This window comes from Coturnix japonica, chromosome 6, assembly GCF_054131305.1.
Source record: "Coturnix japonica strain WE chromosome 6, WE-NBRP24, whole genome shotgun sequence".
NCBI classification, from domain to species: domain Eukaryota; kingdom Metazoa; phylum Chordata; class Aves; order Galliformes; family Phasianidae; genus Coturnix; species Coturnix japonica.
The window spans coordinates 16,637,379-16,657,959 of NC_140668.1; the positions used below are offsets into that span (position 1 = coordinate 16,637,379).

Here is a 20,581-nt window from a genome sequence, read left to right on the forward strand (position 1 = left end):
ATTGTTGCAGAATGGCGGGAGAAAAGCAGACGACCACACCTGTCATTGACATATGATCAGCTATTCTCGTTTATTCCTTGGCTGCGTGTACCTTTATAATACGGATAATTAGCTCATACATATTGCAAAAGTGGAGCTCTTCATTGGTTCCCAATTACATACCATCCCCGAGTATCTTTGCAGCTTGTTGTTATCATCCTGAAAGTTACTCCCTTGCCAAGTTCACAAAACCATGGTTAGTTTCTCACCATCCCAGGGCATCCTGTTGATCTCACTGTCCTTGCAGGTGGCATGGCTGCTTGATTAACTGCACCGTGTTTACGACACTTCTCAGCTAGCTGTAAAAAACACTCTCTACACAGGGCTCCTTTTCCAATTCTGTAATGCTTTTCTCTTTCAGGGCTGCTTTTCCTTGCTCTTTTCCCCTTGCAGGGCTCCTTTTCCCCTTGCAGGGCTCCTTTCCCCCTTGCAGGGCTCCTTTCCCCCTTGCAGGGCTCCTTTTCCAATTCTGTAATGCTTTTCTCTTTCAGGGCTGCTTTTCCTTGCTCTTTTCCCATTGCAGGGCTCCTTTTCCCCTTGCAGGGCTCCTTTTCCAATTCTGTAATGCTTTTCTCTTTCAGGGCTGCTTTTCCTTGCTCTTTTCCCCTTGCAGGGCTCCTTTTCCCCTTGCAGGGCTCCTTTTCCCCTTTGGGGAAAACAGTATTTCCTCCTTTGGGAGGAAATTTTACTACTCGGAAAGGGTAGTCAGGCATTGGAATTCACTGCCCAGGGAGGTGGTAGAGTCACCGACCATGGGAGTGTTCAAGAAATGCTTGGATGTGGTGTTGAGGAATATGATTTAGCCAGGAAGTATCGGTGATGGTTGGACTGGATGATCTTCCATGTCTTTTCCAGCCTTGATAATTCTGTGATTCTGTGAACCACAGAGAAACACCATCTGCTTCCTTAAGTGAATCTGGGCTGGAGAACAAAGGACTTGAGCTCATGTACAGTGAGGTGATCTACATGTAATTAAACTGATGTTCGAAAACCTACAGTACAGTGAGGTAATCTACATGTAATTAAACTGATGTTTGAAAACCTACGGTGTTTGACTCTGGTAGTATCTGCAACCTTAGATGTTTGGGAAAGTACTTAATTCTTGAATGGCTTCTTACCACGGTTTAGTGGGCAAATACTGGTGGTAGGTGGATGGACTGGATGATGCTTTAGGTCTTTTCCAACCTTGGTGATTCTATGATAGTATTTCTATCTATCTATCAGACCTGGCTGCCCTGCCTGTCTCATAGAGGCATCAAGTTCAGTTTCGTTTCCTCATAAAGGAGCAGCATTTTGGAAGGGCTGTGGAGAAAACACTTCGCCACCGAGTTTATTTCCACAAGCTTTATTATTATCTTTGGGAGAATATCACGAGCAGGCTTTGTTACTACGACTACGGAAAGCCGCGTTACCACAACAACGGCTGGCCAATAGCGAACCTGTTCTAGTAAAGATCTATGTTTGATCTAGTAAATGTGTATGTTTGATCTAGTAAAGGTTTATGTTTGGTGGCCCTGCTAGGCAGGGGGTTGGAACTACATGATCCTTGAGGTCCCTTCCAACCTGGGTCATTCTGTGACTGATTCTGTGTGACTCTGTGGAGGGTGAGGAGGAAAGGCAGGATCGCAGCGGAGCACCAATCAGAACTGAGGGCTGAAGGGGAAGGCGGGAGGGATTGGCCCGGGGAGTTAGAGGAGGGGAGTGGGGAAAAACAACCAATCGTAAGTCTGAACGCAGAGGTGAGGGCGGGTTTTTGGCCATAGCAACCAATCATCTGTAGATTGAGATGGTCCAGCGAATCACATTCATGTTCTTCAGGTCGAGCCAATCGCATGCGGAGCGGTTGAGCATCACCCAATGGGGACGCGCTGAGCGAACAAAAGGGGCATTCCAAGCTGCCGGCCCCTTTTTTCCCTCAGCCCAATTTCACATGACGCAACGGTTGGAGGAAGCGGTTCGCGAGCCGTAGTCGCCGCCGCCATTTTGTGAGCGTTGAGACTTGAGCCGGCGGCGGTCGGAAGCGCATTGGCGATCCGGACAGCATTAGCAGCGTCATTAAGCAGCGGAGACGCAGCTCGGAGGATGCGGTAGAGGAACCCAGCGGCAGCGGAGGGGGGGAAGCGTCGCTCGGTGGCGGAGGCGGCAGGGGAATCGCAGAGAGGGGGCCGTCGGTCGGTGGGTCGAGTCCTGGTGCGGGCCCCGGTTGGAGGAACATGTCGGCCCCGGAGAGCAGCACTGGTAGCAGCGAGGCCCGGGAGGATGTGTGCCGCGATTACCAGTCATCGTTGGAGGACCTGACGTTCAACAGCAAACCTCACATCAACATGCTGACCATCCTGGCCAAGGAGAACGTGCCCTTCGCCAAGGACATCGTCTCCCTGATCGAGGCGCAAATCGCCAAGGTTTTTATATTCAACTGCCTACTACTCCTACCTATACTGCTGGGGGGACCGGCCGGGGTCAGGAGAAAGGGCTGAGGGACGGAGGAGGCAGGGAGAGAAGGAGGGCCCGAGAGAGGGAGGCAGCGGGGCCGAGGCTGGGAGGGGGAGGGAAGGGGAGCAGGGCTCGGGGCCTCAAGTGAGGTGCTCCCAGGGTCAGAGATGGCAATGGGGGGAGCAGGGAGAGCTGAGGGAGGGGGGGTGGGGGCAGCAGGCCTGGGGGTCGCTGTTGGGAGCAAGCGGAGGACAGCGTGGCTCGGCAGGGAGCATGGCCCTCCCCTAAGCGGCCTTTTACCCCTCCCTTCCTGGCCAGGCTGAGGGCTGCCCCTTATTCCCACACCCCGTAGGGAACAGGGGACCCGAGGGCACCCGGACGGGTTGGGGTCCCTTGGGTTCGGTAGCAGATGCAACATGGCGGCCTGGCCGTGACTGGGCAGAGCCTCGCCCTTGGAACTGAGTTTTCCCCTTTAAACTGGTGTCAAAACCGTTGAATTTAGCGATTTCTAACGTAGATAACGATTTTATAAGTCTCGTTAGTGAGAGCCTGACCTTGTGCAGGTTTCTTGTCGTCCACCCCCCCCCCCCCAATTTATATCCAGGTAGCGTGAAGGAATATAAATAAGGTTGAGTTTATAGCACGGAAATCGTCCGCTTTAGAAAGGCTAAGTATAATGATTTATTTTAAAGTATCGTTTGTAGTTTGAAAGATAAGGTTATTTTCCCAGTGAGATATTAACTGGAGGAGTAAGGGTGGGGGGCTGATCTTGCAGGGAAGTTTTGAGGTGAAAGGCGATCATCTGCTCTTAGTAGGGAAGTGTGTGTGTTGCTGGTCGGGTGATTCTTGTGTTTTCTGCTTAGAGAAAGCGATGTGGGCTTGGGGTAACCCGTTTGGCTTGCAGGTGGCTGTTTGCCCTAAGTAAAGCGAGTGCTGTGTTATCTTCACCTGTCTTGGTTAGCGAGGTTGATTTGGTGAGGATGGGAAGAAGAAATTCTCCCCGACTGTGTAGAAAAGCCTGTAGGATCCTAACATGGCGTCTGAAAGCCTTGTGATAGAAAAGGAAGGGAAAGAGGAGGCTCCCTCTGAGCCCAACCCAGGCAGTTGCTGACATCAGTCAGCCTCAGAACACGGATGGGGGTGGGGTAGGGGGTTACTTTACCTTTCTATTGCAGCTTTCTGTAAGAAAAGGGTTATTTCTTCAATCCACCGTGTGTTCTTGCCAGTCACCCCTTCCCCATTGTCTCCCTTGCTCCCTCTAATACCAGGCTCCCTCTAATATAGGCCTTTTTTTCCCCCCTTTGGCTTTAAATCGCTGTTTATAATGGTGAGAATTGTATTGTCTTAATGCTGGGGAGGGAAAGATCTCTTACATTATTTAATCTGTCTTTCTACCAATGCAGGATGGCTCTTTAGCGTTCCACAGACCTCTTCCAGTCTAGTTTTAAATGGTACCAGTGACCAAGTTTTGCCATTCCTTGGGGAGGTGACGTCATAATCGAATAGATCTCACCATTATATCTCCTAAAGGGCAGTGGTGGATGTATATAACATGTGATAAATATCAATGCTGTCAAATTTCTTCATTTCTGGGTGTTTTAGAGCCTGCCCTGAAGTGTGTTTTTAATTTTTTTTTCCTCCTTCTTTTGAAAGCTGTCTTTAATCTTGTATCAATGGTTAGTTTTGCCTTAGTTACTATTTGTGACTGTGGTTTATTCAAGGCAAGTTTTCTTAGTTGTTTTTTTGGGGGGAAAGTGCTCTCCTTTGCTTAAGCCACTTTTAAAAAGTGTTGCCTGGAGACAGTTTTGTTTAGTGTAAAACTGGAGTGCTCTGCTTTACGACTGAATTAATGGCTCTGAAATGTGTGACTGCTATGATAAAAAAATATGTAAATAAAAAGTGTGAAATATGTATTTGTCTTTTTATTTATCATTGTATAGTGCAGAGTTTGTTTCTGAGACCCATTTTGTGTACAAAGTTGGTTTTTAAAATCTTTTTTTTCTTTGCAAGTTTGTGACTCGAGGTTTGATTATGGTTTGATTTTCAGTTGTTTTTTTTTTTTTTTTAAGTTATCTTTTAGGAAACTAATAAAAAAAAACCAAAGCCACACATTTCCAACAATAGCTTTCATACGTTATTTGAAAGAAGAGTGGGAATTCTGTGGTGATGAGCTCAGCGTTAGCATTCTGTGTGTTCTGGTGGTATGCGGAGCCTCCCTGCTGTTGGTTTAGCTCTGTGTGGGTCTCTTTCTTTGCTTAGGGGGTACTGTCTAGATCACCTGAAAACAAGAGGTTCAAATCTGGGATTCCATTTGTGTGGTTATTGGAACGTGGGCTAGAGAACATAATAAACATTACCAAAAAATGAAGACTTAAATAACCCAACTCTTTTGAAGTCACGGTTCTTAGACTGTGCCACCTGAGTAGCTGATGTTGGAAGGAGGGCACTGCTAAACTAATGCTGTCACGTTTTGAAGTAGGCTTCCTTAATTTCTGTGTGATTACTTCTAACTACTCCCAAACACATGAAGTGCCATCAGAGACTGGGACTGCTTGCTCCGTTCCCTTGGATTACAGTGATATAGTTGTGACCTTTTCTGCGTGTGGCTTGTGAAAGGACTGTGATGTTCAACGTATAATCTGCTACTACCGAAGTTCTCTAACTCGGGCTGTTCAGAGGAAGTCTGATTTGTGTTCTGTGAGATGGAGAAAAGCAGCATTCGGGAGGTCCAAGTGATAAACTATTTTTTAGAAGTTCCTTGAAGTGCTAGCGATGGCTTCCTGCTCATTTCAAGTTACTTTCTCCAGTGGGTTTTGAAAGGCTGCACTCAGTACACTAGCAGTAATACTGTCTTGTGGGCTTCTTTTTTCTTTTTTTTTTTCCCCCCCTTTTTTCACCCCAAAGCTTTGAGACAAACAGGATTAACCCAAGTTGTTCCTTTTCTCTGTGGTAGACCCACCGCGTTATACTTTGAACTGAGTATTGATTTTCCAGATTTAAGTTTTTAAGTTTTTGTATAAACCAAAACCAAAATCCCAAGCAAATCCCTTGGTGTTGATAGTGGCAACCCAAAAGAGAGGTCTGTATTTCTGGGATTGGTAATCCCTTTATATATAGTTTAATGTATGTCTTTGTTGTACTAAACTTCTCAGTTTCTTCTTCTTACTCCAGGCTCCTGCGTCAGAGAAGCTTCCTGTTATGTACCTTATGGATTCCATTGTCAAGAAAGTTGGAAGAGAGTATCTTACTGCATTTACTAAAAACCTAGTTGCAACATTTATTTGTGTATTTGAAAAGGTATATTTACACTTTCAGAAAAGTTCTGTATTTAAGCAAAGTTGTTCCTGGTAAAATAAATACATGCTCTCAGCTTTGGGTTTTCTTGGGTACCGAACCAGAAGAACTAATTGCTTTTTATGAATGGCAAATACTGTATCTATAATGTGGAAGGGCATTCCTGCTGTTGTCAAGCCTGTAAGTTAAGTTAGTAGAACAGTTAATTATGAATTGCTGATTTATTTTTTAAGGAAGTACCTAGTCTTTGTGTCAGGAATATATTGAAAATCAGTTTCTTAGAGGTTTTCTGAGCTCTCTGAGTTAGATTTGTCTGATTCACTTAATTTTTGATGTGAAAAATGGGTGCTTAAATTGCAACAAATACCACTAGCAGCTGATATTCTTCAAGTGGTCTGTGATTAAAAAACATGATGGGCGAGGGGGGGAGGTTGTGAGAGTATATTATTGCTTTGTTACATTAAAGATACCCATTTTAATTTCATTCAGTGTTGAAAATTGCCGCCAAATGTATTCACTTTTTTTTTTTCCTAAGTCTTTAAACCCAGTGAAGTAATTGTGCTTATTCCTCAATGAGAATGGCAAATCCAAGTCCGGCTTTTGAAAGACTGGACTTGAATGGGTTTAAGTTGAATTAATGGTTAATTTCTGTGGTTTCCTGTATGCCCTAACATAACAAAGTGGCACTGCATCTGAATGAGATAAGTGGAGCTTTGGTGTATTTGTTATTGCATAGCAGCGAGGATCTGTGATCCCAGAATGTTTTATATCTGTTTTTCAGGTGTACAATGAGTGACTAAATAAGGGGTAGATTGTAATAGTGAGCTCAGAGATATTGAACTCCTTTGTATAGAGTAGATAGGCAGGCATTTACTTATTTTTCCAATATTGGTTTGTGTTCTTTCACATAGTTGCATTTAAACTTGCAGCTGAAGCTCTGGGTAATTCATTTGCTGAGTTTTGTAGTTAACTGTCCAATAAGCTAACTAGAACTATTAAATTGATATTCAATATGTAAAGTGTCAGTCACTTTAGATAACTCATGATATCGCAAGATGAAATTCTCACCCTGACATTGCTAGAGATTCTGTTTTATCAGTAAATGATCACTGAAGGTATCTTTAAACACTTAGCGATGTCAGAAACTGGCTCAGTCATGGCAGCGGTGAACTTGATACCCTCACACTGAAAGTTGTGTAGAGGCACCTCCCACCCATACTAGCTAAGTATGAGTTACTTTTATTGAAGTTCCTGCCCTCTTTTTCAAAGAACTTCTGAACTTTCTGGACAACGTGTCTTAATGTGACAACTAAAATAAAACTGTAGCCTGAAAAAGGTTGAAAAGCCAAAAAAAAAGGGTCAATGTGTAATGGTTGAGTTAGCAGCAGCATGTGTTTTGTCAGCAGATGTTTTCCATTTGTTTAAATTAACTACTTGAGTTATGAGATTAATTGAATTTTTTCTTTAATGTGAGTTTTGAGCTTAATTGCTACATCTGATTGCAAAGAGAAAATGGGTTGTAGCACTATTAGTGCTTGATTTATGGGTCTGATTTTGCAGTTGAACTGAAATGTACTTGAGTTCGTTTTGACTCATACACCTTTTGTTGGATTTATTAGGGGGATTTATTAGGGGGAAAAAAACCTTCAGTGATTAAACAGCTCAACAAAACACTTTCTCTGTTCAGAAAGTTTGTTGTTCTCTGATTTGGTTGTTGTTGCTGTGTGCCGCTCAGCACGAACATTTGAGTTACTGTATTGTTTCAGAGGCATTTTCTTTGGATATTTTTGTCGCTGTATTTTTTTTGACAGAAATTGGCCAAGTAAAATGAGAATTTTGGTAATGGAAAAGCTGAAAGAAAATTCTCAGAGAACGGTAATACACAATTAAACCTTCACATGTCCGCATTTGAACTTCTGTTACCGATTCTGTTGGTGTAGATGTATCAATCTACACCACTTACAAGTTCTTTGTAGCCAGTTCGTTGTGTTAAAATGATAACTTTGGTAAGAATATAAAGCATATGAGATCTTAAGTTCTACAGAAAAGTATAGGTTGTTTTATATTAACTTAACAAGCCATAGAATTGTTTTATTGTTTTAGGTGGATGCAAATACTAGGAAAAGTTTATTTAAATTACGCTCCACATGGGACGATATTTTTCCTTTGAAGAAACTGTATGCACTTGACGTCAGAGTCAACTCATTAGATCCTGCTTGGCCAATTAAACCTCTGCCCCTAAATGTGAATACTTCTAGCATCCATGTGAATCCTAAGTTTTTAAATAAATCGGTAAGTCTCTATACCTACTGTATGAACAGATGGCAGTACGTGTTGTTTTTGTTGTTTGTATGCTGCTTTTGACAAACGTAGTGTGATAAGAATAAAGCATCTGATCTCTGGAGACAGGCAAGAGGAATTTATGGACTCAGTATTTAAGGGGCTTATTGTAAGTATTTATAACTTGAATTCTAGATTTCCAAACATTTATGTTAAATGCCATATTCTGTCATGGTGGCACAGTTAATCCTATGACAGTAGGCAATTCCTAGAGGAGCAGAAATTGTTTTGTTTGTATTTTGCATAAAAAATGCAGTCATTAACTTGTGCAAGCTAAGTCCCAGTTTTGTATCACACTAGCAGTTAAGAGAGATGGAGTTAGCTGGATCCATTAAGATGTTGAATGTAACCTTATGTTCTATTTTTTAGCCAGAGGAATCTACTGCATCTACCTCTGCTGTCACTTCTGGTGCCTCTACTCCTCCAGCTGTTCCAGAAATACAAAAGAATTTGACACAGGAGCAACTGATAAGGCAGCAATTGCTTGTGAAGCAAAAACAGTTGTTAGAACTTCAGCAAAAAAAGTTAGAGCTGGAGTTGGAACAGACTAAAGCACAGTTGGTGAGTAGGATAGTTGGTGAATGGTCCATAGTTTGGTCTCACTTTGTTTGGTCGTACCTTAGCGTCTATACTGGTAACTGCAGTTAAGTTTAGACAAGAGGAGCTGTTTTAGGACTAGAGTAGTGCAAGTTGATCTGGTCCTCTAGACCAGTAATTGTTACATAAAAATCTTAAGGATTACATTCAGAACAGATTAAAAATGTTTGTGGTCTTTTGTTCTCATCTTGAAAATTATGTCTACCTGTGATGTGTCTTCCACCTCTTTTTGTGGCTCACCATAAACAAGGCTTTTTTTGAATACATTTGTGCTTAGAAAATTGAGTATTTCCATAAGGAACGGGGAATCCTGATTGTTGGAAATGTCAAGGCAGTTTCTGTCTTCATTACGTCAGGTTGGTTTGATGTCACAATCTGAGGGTGACATTGAGGGTGGTGGCTGTCACAATCTGAAGGCGGTGGCAGTTAAACCTGTTTTGTTTTTACATTCATAATTGAAAGTCATCTTGTGTTGAAAGTTGATGATACTAAAGTGAAATATCGTAGAAGTGTAGAAATGAAAATATATAAACATGTTGGTTTAGTTGTCTTGGAAATGAGGAATGTATAGAAAAACTAAAGCTGTATTGAGGTGTGCTTTCGTTGATTTTTTTTGCTGCGTTGACCTTGTAGTATTGACTTTGTACTTGATCTTCGCCTTTTGTGTTGGTACTATGTTATTTTAATTGCTGCGATGAGGAATGAATGGGTCATTTTCAGTTAAATGGATTAGTCTGATAACTACTTCAAAACATTTCTATTTTCATCTTTGTTTTCAAAACAGAACATGATCATCTCTGTGCAGGTGTTGTATCACACAGATTAATGCTATTTTTTTTTCTTGTCACCTTATTTCAGGCTGTTTCTCTTAGTGTTCAGCAAGGATCATCTTCTATACCTTCAGTTCCAGCACCTTCCAAGCCACATGTGTCCCAGACACCTCACATGGCCGTTAAGACGCCTACTCAGGCTTCGTTACAGTCTGAGAAGATCAAACCATCCCCAAGTCCTCCACTTCACGATGTCAAAATAGTAAATAGAGATCCTCGACTTAATAGAATGTCACAACATTCTTCTCATGCTAAAGATCAGTCCCATAGGAAAGAATTTCCACCAAGCGCATCTGGTCAGTCTGATACCAAGGCGAGCAAAACATCCCAGTCTGAAAAACAAAGCTCAACAAAGCCAGAGAAAATGAAAGCAGGTGAAAAACCACAAAAGAAAGAACCTGATCAGTTGGAAACGAAGTCTAAATCTCCATCTCCTTTGAAAAACAAGCTTCCCAATACTAAAGATACTAAAACCCAAGAATCTGAAAGCACAAAAGTATCTGAAATGAGTAAACGGGATCCAAGACTGAAAAAACATCTTCAAGAAAAGCCAGAGAGCAAAGGGGATGAGGTGAAAGAAAAGAGGAGAAATACAGAGAAAAAAGAAAAAGATGAGCATAAGACATCTGAGCATAGACCAGTAGGCAGCAGGAATAAAACAATTAATGGTGTTGTCCAGAAACAAGATGTGACTACAGAAGAATCAGAAAAACAGGGTGGAAAACAAGGGAGATCCAGTAATAGAAAACGGTCACGATCCCGTTCTCCTAAGTCACGGTCACCATCTACACATTCTCCAAAACAAAGAGAGAGGAGATCACCCAAAAGAAGACTCAGGAGTTTATCTCCCACTTCTTCAACTCCTAAAATTGGAAAGATATGCCAGATTGGCGCTGAACAGTCTCCTGCTGAAGAAGCCTCACAAGGGGCAAGAGATGAAAGAAATTCTAATAAGCGAAATGTTAAACAAGAGGTGCGAGATCCAAGGAGGGTGAAAAAAAGCCAAGAAGACAGGCCCCAAGAAACAGCAAGCCAGCATTCTACAAAAGGTTCTCCTGATCCAAAGGAGAATGCAGAGAATTGGCAGGGATCCAAAGCAGGCAAGAGGTGGAAACCCGGTTGGGAGGAAAATAAATAGTAAGTTACCATATTTCAAACAAATTCTCTCTGAAGTAAGTGGAAATTCTGCTCTTGGCTGAAGTACAGTTAGGTTTGGGAGGAAACATTCAGACAGCCCATGCTGACAGAAGTTCTTGATTGAGATTCATAATTTGCTTGTAGTAAAAAATGGCAATTATGCATACTTTCTAAATCGATAGTGATGTTTTACCATGATCGGTTCTGATAGAGATGTAATACATCCTGAATAAATAACTAACTTGTGTTTTAAACGTGTTCCTATTCACAGCTCTCAGCAGAATGAAGAACACCAAGCAGTTGGTAAATCCCCTCACCAACAACACCGAGAAAACTGGCCTGCTGCTAAAGGAATTCTGTCACCCCGAGCACCGAAACAGCAACACCGGTTAAGTGTGGATGCCAATTTGCAAATTCCCAAAGAACTGACGTCTGCAAGCAAGAGAGAATTACTTAAAAAGGTAATACTGATTGATTGATTTGTAGAGGTGTCTTGGATATAGTTGTGCTTTGCTTTTCTTCTTAGAAATCCAAACTTTATGTTACAGGCCAATGACCGCTTAGCATCTGGTGAAATAACACAAGACGAGTTCCTTGTGGTAGCTCATCAGATTCGACAGCTGTTCCAGTACCAGGAAGGAAAGCACAGATGTAATGTGTGGGATAGCCCTACAGATGAAAAAGGCTCTTTGAAAAGCAAGCCTCTTCTGTCGGATGCGGAGTTAACATACTATGAGCATAAAACTAAACTGAAGAGGACACAAGTTCAGCATTCATTGTCAAGACTTGATCTCTTGGATCCTGATGATATTTTGGATTATCATGTACCTGATGCATTGCTCTCTGTGAACTGTGAGCAAGGGAAAGCAAAGTGTGGAGTGCAGTTTGAAAGAAAAGAACCCTTTGGAGAAAGATCAAGATGGCACTCTCCTGTAAGTGGCACCAGCAGACCCTTTGCTGATAACCTTTCACCTCTGGAGGGTCGACAAAGGCTTGAGGAACAAAATGCTAGTAAAGGAGGAAGAGGTTCAAAAAACTTCGACCCTTACGACAACTGGGGAGAATCAGATGAATTCAGAGATGCTCTCAGACAGCAGGGAAAAGGTACAACAGAGTTCCAGAAGATCGATGGTGATGCAGTCTGTAGGTTTGATAACCGTGAAGAAAGACAGCTGCTTGGGAAATCTGGTATGTATTTTTGCCTTATTTTACAGATTTCAAATAATTTGCAATCTTTTTGCAAGTAGTTATTGTTGAGTTGTAGGAGATACATAGTCCAACGCCCCAGTGCTAAAGCAAGTACCTTAGAGTAGGAAAGTGTCTGGGCAGATTATGATTATCTCTGGAGAAGGAAAACCTTTCTGGGCAGTTCGTTCCAGTGCTCTTTAACCCTCAGAGTAAAGTGTTTTGTCTTTTTTCTTTATGTTTTTATGGAACTTTCTATGTTACAGTTTGGTTCCCATTGCACCTTATCTTGTCGCTGAGCACTGCTGAAAAGAGCCTGACCTCATCTATTATTCCCTTGACCTGCTGGCCGTGCTCTTTTTAACGCACTCTAGGTTTATCATTGGTCTCGTTGGCCACAAGGGCCTACTGTTGATACATGGTCAACCTTTTGTCCACCAGGACACCTAGGTCCTTCTCTGTACAGTGCCTTATCTTTTATTTTCTCCTCTTTCAGGTGTTCGAGATGAACCAAGATCACCATTCAATGAACGTTTCAAAAGAGCTAGATACGAAGATCCAGATAAAGAACCATTTCCTGACAGTCCAGGGTCAAGATTTGGAGGCATAGAAGCAAAGCCGAGAATAAGTGCACTAATGGAAGACAGACCTTTATTTGATGGCTCATCTAGACCATCTGCTGCAAGAGTTGGGGCAGATGGACAAGGAAGTCCTTTTATCGATAGCCCTACTGCTGGTTCAAGTTCTAGAATTGATGGACCGACTGGACAAGCTGCTCTGAGATTTGAGGGCCCTTTGGTGGGGGCAGGTGCTTCTCAGTTTGATGGGCCCCTGGCAGGAGCAGGGGGAGCTGGATCCCTAAGATTTGATGGGCCACCAGGGCAGCTGGCAGGGGCTCTCAGGTTTGAAGGACCTCACGGACAGGTTGGTGGGGAAGGTCCTTTGAGGCTTGAGGGACCTCTTGGACCATTGCGGTTTGAGGGGCCTGCAGGCCAGCCTGTTGGTGGTCCTAGATTCAAAGGACCTGGAGTTGGTCTCAGGTTTGAGGGACCCCGTGGTCAGCCTTCAGGTGGTCTCAGGTTTGAGGGACCTCATGGTCAGCCCTTGGGGCCTCATGGTCAAGGTGGTCTCAGGTTTGAGGGTCCGCATTTACAGCCATTGGGGCCCCATGGTCAACCTGGAAGCGGCCTCAGATTTGAGGGGCCACATGGGCAGCCAGGTGTAGGGCCCAGGTTGATTGATGGACCAGTGCACCAGGGCGTTGGTGGACTTAGATTTGATGGTCCTATGGGACGGACCGGTCCGAGATTTGATGGCTGTCATGCTGGCTTTGATGGTCAACCTGGACAACTGTCTCTTTTGCAAAGATTTTATGGAATTCATGGACAGCCCGGCCCAAGATTTGAAAGGGCTCCTGGCCAGCCCGCACAGCTACGATTTGATGCAGCCATACCTCAAAGATTTGATGGCCCTCACCAGCCTGCCTCAAGATTTGACCTGCCCCTTGGCCTTCATGGTTCACGTTTTGAAAATATAGGTATCCATCCTGCCTCACGATTAGAGATGTCGCCATATGGACAAAGTGGTCCGTTTGTTGACCATCCCAGACAGGGCTACAGCGGACCAGCTCATGGAATGCAGTTCCAAAGGCCTGAAATGTTTGACAGTTCACTAGGACCAAATTTCAGTGGGCCAGCTGGCCCAGGAGCACAGAATTTTGCATTGAGAGCATCCGGACATTACTTTGATGACAAACTTCAAGGTTCACAATACGGAAACTTCAATAATATGTCAATGGGAGGTCATCAGGTAAGAACTGATTCTAGTAAATAATTTACTTAGAGAAGTATTCTTGTGTAGAAAATTAGCAGTTTTTCCTCTAAAAGCATTTTTTTGCAGACTAAAAATACCCTTAAGTAGTATCTGGATGATTCAAGGAAAAAGGGGCAGGCATTGCTATTTGTTAAGTCTTTGTTTTTAGAAATTAAAAGCCAGTTCTTTGCAACCATTTTATAGCTGAGGATATTGCACTGACATCCGTATCTTTTATTTGAAAATGAATTAAGTAATAGGAAGAATGCGATGTTTTCTCTTACACAAAGCATGTTACCTACAAATCATGAGAGATTATTGAAGCGAATATACGTAATTACTTTTTCTGAGAGGTTTAGAATTAAAATGAACCAAAATAATTGCAGTCTTTTTGGAGACAACCATAACTTGGGAGCAGTTGAGAAAGATGCAGGCTTTTAAGCTATGGCTTCTGAAGAATGATCATGGCACTGGCAGGCTTTATGGTGTCAGTTGTCCTTGCGTTTGCTTCTTGGAAGCGCTCTCTTCTAAAGGAGAAAGTAATTGTAAATCAGTGAAAACAATGTCTGTTCTCCCAGTAGATTGGAGGTTGTAGGGGACATACTACAAGCGTGCTGTAAAAATTTATTTTCTTTCTGAAGTTTCTTGCAGCTGGCTTGCTGAAAATCCATCTTTCAGGATGCATTTCATGTCATGGGTACTATCTCAGTTATTAGATAAAACCTCATTGTGATCTTGGTGAACGTTTACCAGTTTCTTTTGCTATTAGCCCTTTTTTTTTTGGTGAAAAGGATTGCTTTGAAATACTTTAAGTGGAAAATGTGCTTGAAGGATGCGCAAGTAGAAGAAAAGTTTGTACTGAGAAGTGTGTAGAGGTTAATGATGGAATAATTAAAAACAAATTGCCTTGCCAAGATTGCTTAAATGCTTAATTTTACAGGTTTCGCACATGTCTGCTCAGACAGGACCTTATGGCCAAGGTCAACAGTATCTACCAAATCCTGGAAGCTTTGTTCAGAACCCTGCAGGTACTGTAATAGTTAACTTCCTTCTGTGTCCTTTGGACTGTTCTCTGTTCATGACCACAAAAATTAGTGCTGTACGGTGATGGTGCCGTGGGTCCTTGTACACTAAAGGGCATCCTTCTCTGTGAGATGGCAGTAGGTGGCGTTTCAGGAGTACTGTCATCTCTCCAGGGGTTTCTCTCAAGCAGTGAGTGCTTTAACTGCGTGGTTTTGGTATGTAGTTACACTTTAAAACAAAACAGAACCACTGAAACCAATTTTTGGATTGCTTTTCACATAGCAGAAGGGCACCTCAATTGGCCAGGCTGAATACACATTCCCACTATATTAATTGTTAGTAATAAAAGTCTTGTATCAAGTTGTAAATGATACAAGTAGATAGATTCTCATGAGATCTTTAAGCACAGAACAAGAAAATACTACGTTTTCCATGGGAATTTCAGTAGAAAACAGGTAGATGGCATTTCAAAACACATTAGGAAGGAAGTTGTAGGGGCAGAAATGAGGCAAAGGCTGCGTATGAGGCAAACTGAAGTGGATGAGTAGATTGAAGTTAAAAATGGAAGTAAAAAGGGGTAGAAGGAAAAGAGTGTTGTGAAATGCTGATGGAGGTGATTATTTTTTTTTTTATGCTAACCTTTGGTTTCCTTGAGTGTTGTGATCTTATTTCCCCTCTCCTAGGAGGAGCAGTTCCACATTCATATCCTGATAACCACGTTGGTCAGCTCGATGTCAACGAATTGTTTGCTAAACTGTTGTCAACAGGAATCCTCAAACTGTCAAAAACGGATTCCACTTCAGCACGTATGTAGCTTTCATTACATTCTGACTCACCAGTTTACGCGTAGCTAAAGTGTAAAGTGAAATGTAAGAACTATGTGAACTATTGCATTCTTTTTTCTTAAATGGATCTTTGTGGGAAACCATTTGGTGCGTGTGATAAAGTGAATTATTAACTTTCTAAATGTATCTTTTAAGCTATTTAGAGCCTCCGTTTCTTTTTTTTTTTTTTTTTTGGTGCCCCACCTCAATAACTTGTCAGTGATTCTAATCAGATTCCTGTCAGTGTCTGAAATATTTGTCTCTCTCTAAATACTGAATTTTAGTGCCAGAAGCTTAGATGAAGTAGAGTCATGTTAAATTGCCATTTGGAGTTGTATACTGTTTTTTGTACGCTTTTTAAAGCTATGAGACTGACTCAGCTCTTATGCACATTCAGGTTAATGTAGTCAGATTATATTTATTAGTATTTGAATAAAAATAATATCCAGGTGCACCTTATTTTGTTCTGAAAATGAGCTGAAATTTTGATGAAATTCTTTCTTTTAAAGAAGCGAATGAAACATCGGCGCAGCCAGCTGCTGAAGAGGAGGATGATGACCAGGGTGATCACGATGTCCCAGACCTCACGAACTTTAAAGTTGAAGAACTCAGTCAGTGCGTATTGCAGCATGAGCTTACTCTGCACTAGGAATAATGGCATGGTGGTATCTAGGCGGTTAATCCAAGGCAATTGAGTAGGTGTGATATAACAATGCTAGTGTGTTCACTGTGAGTAGTTCATGCTTATTTGAATGCTTTTTAATGTACTTACATGAATGCTTTGACTGTCAAATGCTTTAACCTTATAGGACAATCATGCTTTTCTTCTACTCCTGAGGTCACTTGAAACAACTTACTGAGAAACTTCCAATTTCTTTCCAAAGAAATGTTAACTTCTTTTTGTTTTTCTAGGCGTTATGATAGTGTTATAAATCGACTATACACTGGAATTCAGTGCTGCTCGTGTGGAATGAGATTTCCTACTTCAAAGACAGACATTTATGCAGACCATTTAGATTGGCACTATCGCCAGAACCGTTCGAAAAAAGACGTTCGCCGAAAAATTACACACAGAAGGTGGTACTACAGCGTAACGGTGAGCAGTGCAGGACCTGGGCCTTGTTAATTAGGGCTGGGTTTGGTGTTTCACATACATGGAGTGGGATTGAGATTGAAGTTGTATTACCATTGGAGTTTGGTGATCAGTGATGTATGAAAACTACTTGATATATCAGACATACTTGCCAAAAGAAAAGGCTGTTATGTGGTGAACAATAAGCAGCTTGGAGTTATCCGTACTGCTTTGGTTGGACTAAGAATGAAATGGAAGTTGAAGTATAATGGCCTTTCAAAGACTGTTTCAGTTTAACGAACTAAGGCTGATTATATCTGTTACTTCAGGGATTCCATTTTTCTTCTTCTTTTTTTTTTTTCCAAACGTATTTTTTAATGATTTCTGGCTGTTTGTGATTGTGATTGAATTCTTGTCCTTAGGATTGGATTGAGTTTGAAGAAATAGCCGACCTAGAGGAGCGTGCAAAAAGCCAGTTCTTTGAAAAAGCTGCAAAAGAAAAGCAGTTTCAGAGTGTGCTTGCTGGACCAGCTGGAGCAGTTGAGGTGAGTTCCAGTTTTCCTGCTGTAACCCATATGGTCTGTAAGTAGATTCAAGTCTTGTGCCTTGTTCTCAGAGGTCGCTGTTTATTTTGCAGAGAAGTGTGAAGGGTGTTAATGCTTTGTGCAGTTCTCACTCTAACTCAGAGTTGAGTTTTGGAAGATGCCATGAAATAAACTAAATCCCTGCACCAGATTGTCTTAATTGACAGTAAAACAGCATTAGATTGTTACAGAGTGTCTTGCTGAGACTTCCTTGTTAAAGGGACAAGACTTAACTTTTTCAATTGACAAATGTTGTTGCTCATTCTACCAACTGTACTCAAATAATTTCTATTAACATTTTCTTAAAGATATTTTGGAAGCGTGGAGGTAAAATGTAGTTTTCGTGTTATCTTAATGTATATATATATGTGACTGTTACTAGCCAAGTTCTTGATGTTGATGTTCAGTAATGGCTTTAATAACACCATGTATCTATCATGTTACTTCAATAACTTTCAGAGGTGTGAAATCTGCCGGGAGCAGTTTGAGCAGTACTGGGATGAGGAAGAGGAAGAGTGGCATCTAAAGAATGCTATCAGAATGCATGAGAAGGTAATCCAATCTTGTTACGTGGCACTCATTTATATTAAAAAGCAAAACAAAAGCATAAGAGAAGAATTACAGAAATAGACCACAGTGACCCATCTTTTCTGAAGGACTCCCTTGTTAGTTTTCCTGCTTCTAGTTGTATAAATATCTCAACCTTTGGACATGCTTGAAGTCCTGGGATCATTAGTACAGGCACAATAGGCTTCCCTCGTAATATGTTGCTAAAGGATGAATGAAGGTGATCTTCTCTACTTAGCATTGTTGAGTCTGCCTGGATTACTGGGTCCACTTCTGGGCCCCTCATTACAAGAGAGACCGTGCTGGAAAGAGCCCAGTGGTGGAGCCTGTTTCTCTTTGGAGGCCTTCAAAAGCCAAAGGATGTGGTGCTGGGCAGCTTGGCTCCAGATGTCCCTTCCACCCATTCTGTTCTGTGAATGTCCTGTGAGTGTGGGTGTTGGTTTTGGTCCAGTTATTTCCCTGTGCTAAACAAGGTTTTTATATGATGGCTTTTCCTAACTAAGCATACACCAGATATCTTCCCAGTCACATTTGACACCATACTTGTTCTACACATTGTTGTCCTGGAGGAATAGTGTGATTTGGATTTGTTCTGTTTATGACTGGTGCTTTTACTGTATCCCTAATGTATTTAAATGGTTAACAATTATTTTCCAGATTTTCCATCCATCCTGCTATGAAGATTACCAAAACGTAAGAAAACCTTTACTTTCATATATATATTTTTTAAAACTATTTTGCTTTCAGTTTGTTTGCTTGATCACTGTCTTTATATAGAGCAGGTCTGCAGAATCAGTTCCTCTTGCATGTGCCTAGGCAAAGAATCAGAGGGAATGCCTTGGGAATGGCAAGTTTGTAATGTATAGTTAGAGTTAGCTATGATGTATCCATGACAGCTTTCGTGTTATATAGGTGAGACTAAAGTGAAGCCATTATGATTTTATTGTTAGCATGTGTAATCTTAAGAATTTTAAGAAACGGAGAAAATGAGTGTTAGTATATGTTAAATTTGTTATGAGTTGGGAGCTAACAGTGGGGGGAATAGTTGGGAATATTTTACAGTAACATATTAAGCATTTCATCGCTGTGAGGATAATACCGTTTGATAGTAATTATGGAAAAGTAATGCTATGATATAGTAACTTTGTATTATTAGATAAAGTAGAAAGTAATAAGTGGAAGTTTGGATTTTGAGTGCTCTGCTTGCCCACGTGTTTGCGCTTTGAAAGAGACAGAAAGGAAAAGAAGGTAAAAAAAAATGGTTGTTTGAACAATGTGTTAATGCTGTGTGAATGTTTGTTTTATAGACATCATCATTTGATTGCACACCCTCTCCCAGCAAGACCCCTGTAGAAGATCCCCTAAATATTATGTTGAACATTGTTAAACAGGAAACGGATGAGTCCTGTGACTCACCTCAAGTGAAAGAAGAACCTGATGACACCCCTGCTGCCTGTGCAGAAGAGAGCACACCTGCCTCTATAGATGTTAAAACAGAACCAGATGAGTCTGTTTAGAATGAGGTTTGATTTTTTTTTTTACAGAAGAGCTCCTGTGTTAATTCTGGAAAGCAGATACTTTTTATAGGAAATAAAAGCACTCAAATTGAGGCAGGGCCTCAGCGACTGTTTGGTTAATAAATACATTTTTGTATTTAAATTTCTTATTGCCTGCACTGTTTCAGGTGTCATTGTGTGAAAATTCTGTAGATGCGTGAAAATTTAATGGAATGAAATTGTACATGTAAAAAATGTACAATTTTTACTTGTGGAAATGTAAATTATAAATAAAACCTATTTTTGCTATATACGGGGAGTGTAATGTTTATGCACACCATCAAACAAAGACAGCGTTTCTGTACTTTTTTCAGTTTAAATGGAAATAAAAAGACCTCAGTTTTAAACCTGTTGCTGAATCAGATTCAGAAAAGTGAAAGCAAGCAACTTCCTTCAGTTATTTCATAAGCGGGTGATCAAGGGAAGCAATGCTGGGACTTCTCAAGATAAAATCCTAGATTTCTTCTTAACCTTAACTTGAACAATCTTTTACATATCCAGATGTTAAAACAAGTAACCATAAGACTGTTTTGGGTAGAAATGCCAGAATTTAACAAAGCAACCAGAGTTGCTCAGTTGTGAACACAAGTGCCAACAGACCATTAACAAACCAGGATGCCTGGTAGCTGAGACATCTTCAATGATAAATTTTCCCATTAGTCACACATAAGAGTTTAATACAGCTGGACAAACTTTTCTTTACAGGGGAGGTATGAATCTAAGAATGCTCATTTGAAGTTTTTTTTTTTAATTTTTTTTTTTTTTAATTTTTTCGTTGCTTATGACTGAATTTAGGTGATAAACCAGATATCCTGAGATGTTAATATTTCTTAAATGTAATAAATAAAATTGAAGCATATGTTTGTGTCAGTCTCTTTCTTTCTGTAGTGGGTTTGTGTGGTTGGGTGTGTTTGTGGGATGGGCAGTAAGCTGCATAGGTATGTATGCATGGAAGTGTAAGTGTGCATAAGTCATAGGGTATTTGTCTTGGGATAAAAATGCATTTTGCCAGGTGTGGATTTCAGGGGCAGGGGTGGATTTCATCTAAAAGTCAGAGGAAATGTCACTGTCTTAGGATAGATGGCTCTTGCAAGGTCGGGTACTCAGAAAATCCAAATTCATCCCAGTGCATGTTGTAAGTATCAGCTGTGAACTTTGACAACCAGACCTCAAGCAATAACCCACACCTTTATGTAAGGCTGCAGTGAGAGATTTGATATAGGGAAAATCCGGTCTAAAAGCAGTGATGCATTGGCACAGGCTGCTGGGGAAGTGCTGTGGCACTGAG

At 41.3% G+C, this 20,581-nt stretch overlaps 1 protein-coding gene across 1 annotated transcript; it reads left to right on the forward strand.

Moving 5' to 3' along the window:
- Positions 1-1,923: 1,923 nt before the first annotated feature.
- On the forward strand, positions 1,924-20,485 carry LOC146760374 (pre-mRNA cleavage complex 2 protein Pcf11-like). The gene is made up of 16 exons (XM_085551541.1): positions 1,924-2,441; positions 5,644-5,769; positions 7,870-8,058; positions 8,476-8,667; positions 9,562-10,670; positions 10,942-11,131; positions 11,219-11,858; positions 12,352-13,664; positions 14,608-14,695; positions 15,374-15,496; positions 16,024-16,129; positions 16,427-16,610; positions 17,009-17,131; positions 17,630-17,722; positions 18,395-18,430; positions 19,045-20,485. Exons 1-16 carry the CDS (start codon positions 2,253-2,255, stop codon positions 19,252-19,254), a joined length of 4,911 nt encoding a protein of 1,636 aa, XP_085407667.1. The 5' UTR covers positions 1,924-2,252; the 3' UTR covers positions 19,255-20,485.
- The last annotated feature ends 96 nt before the right edge of the window (positions 20,486-20,581 follow it).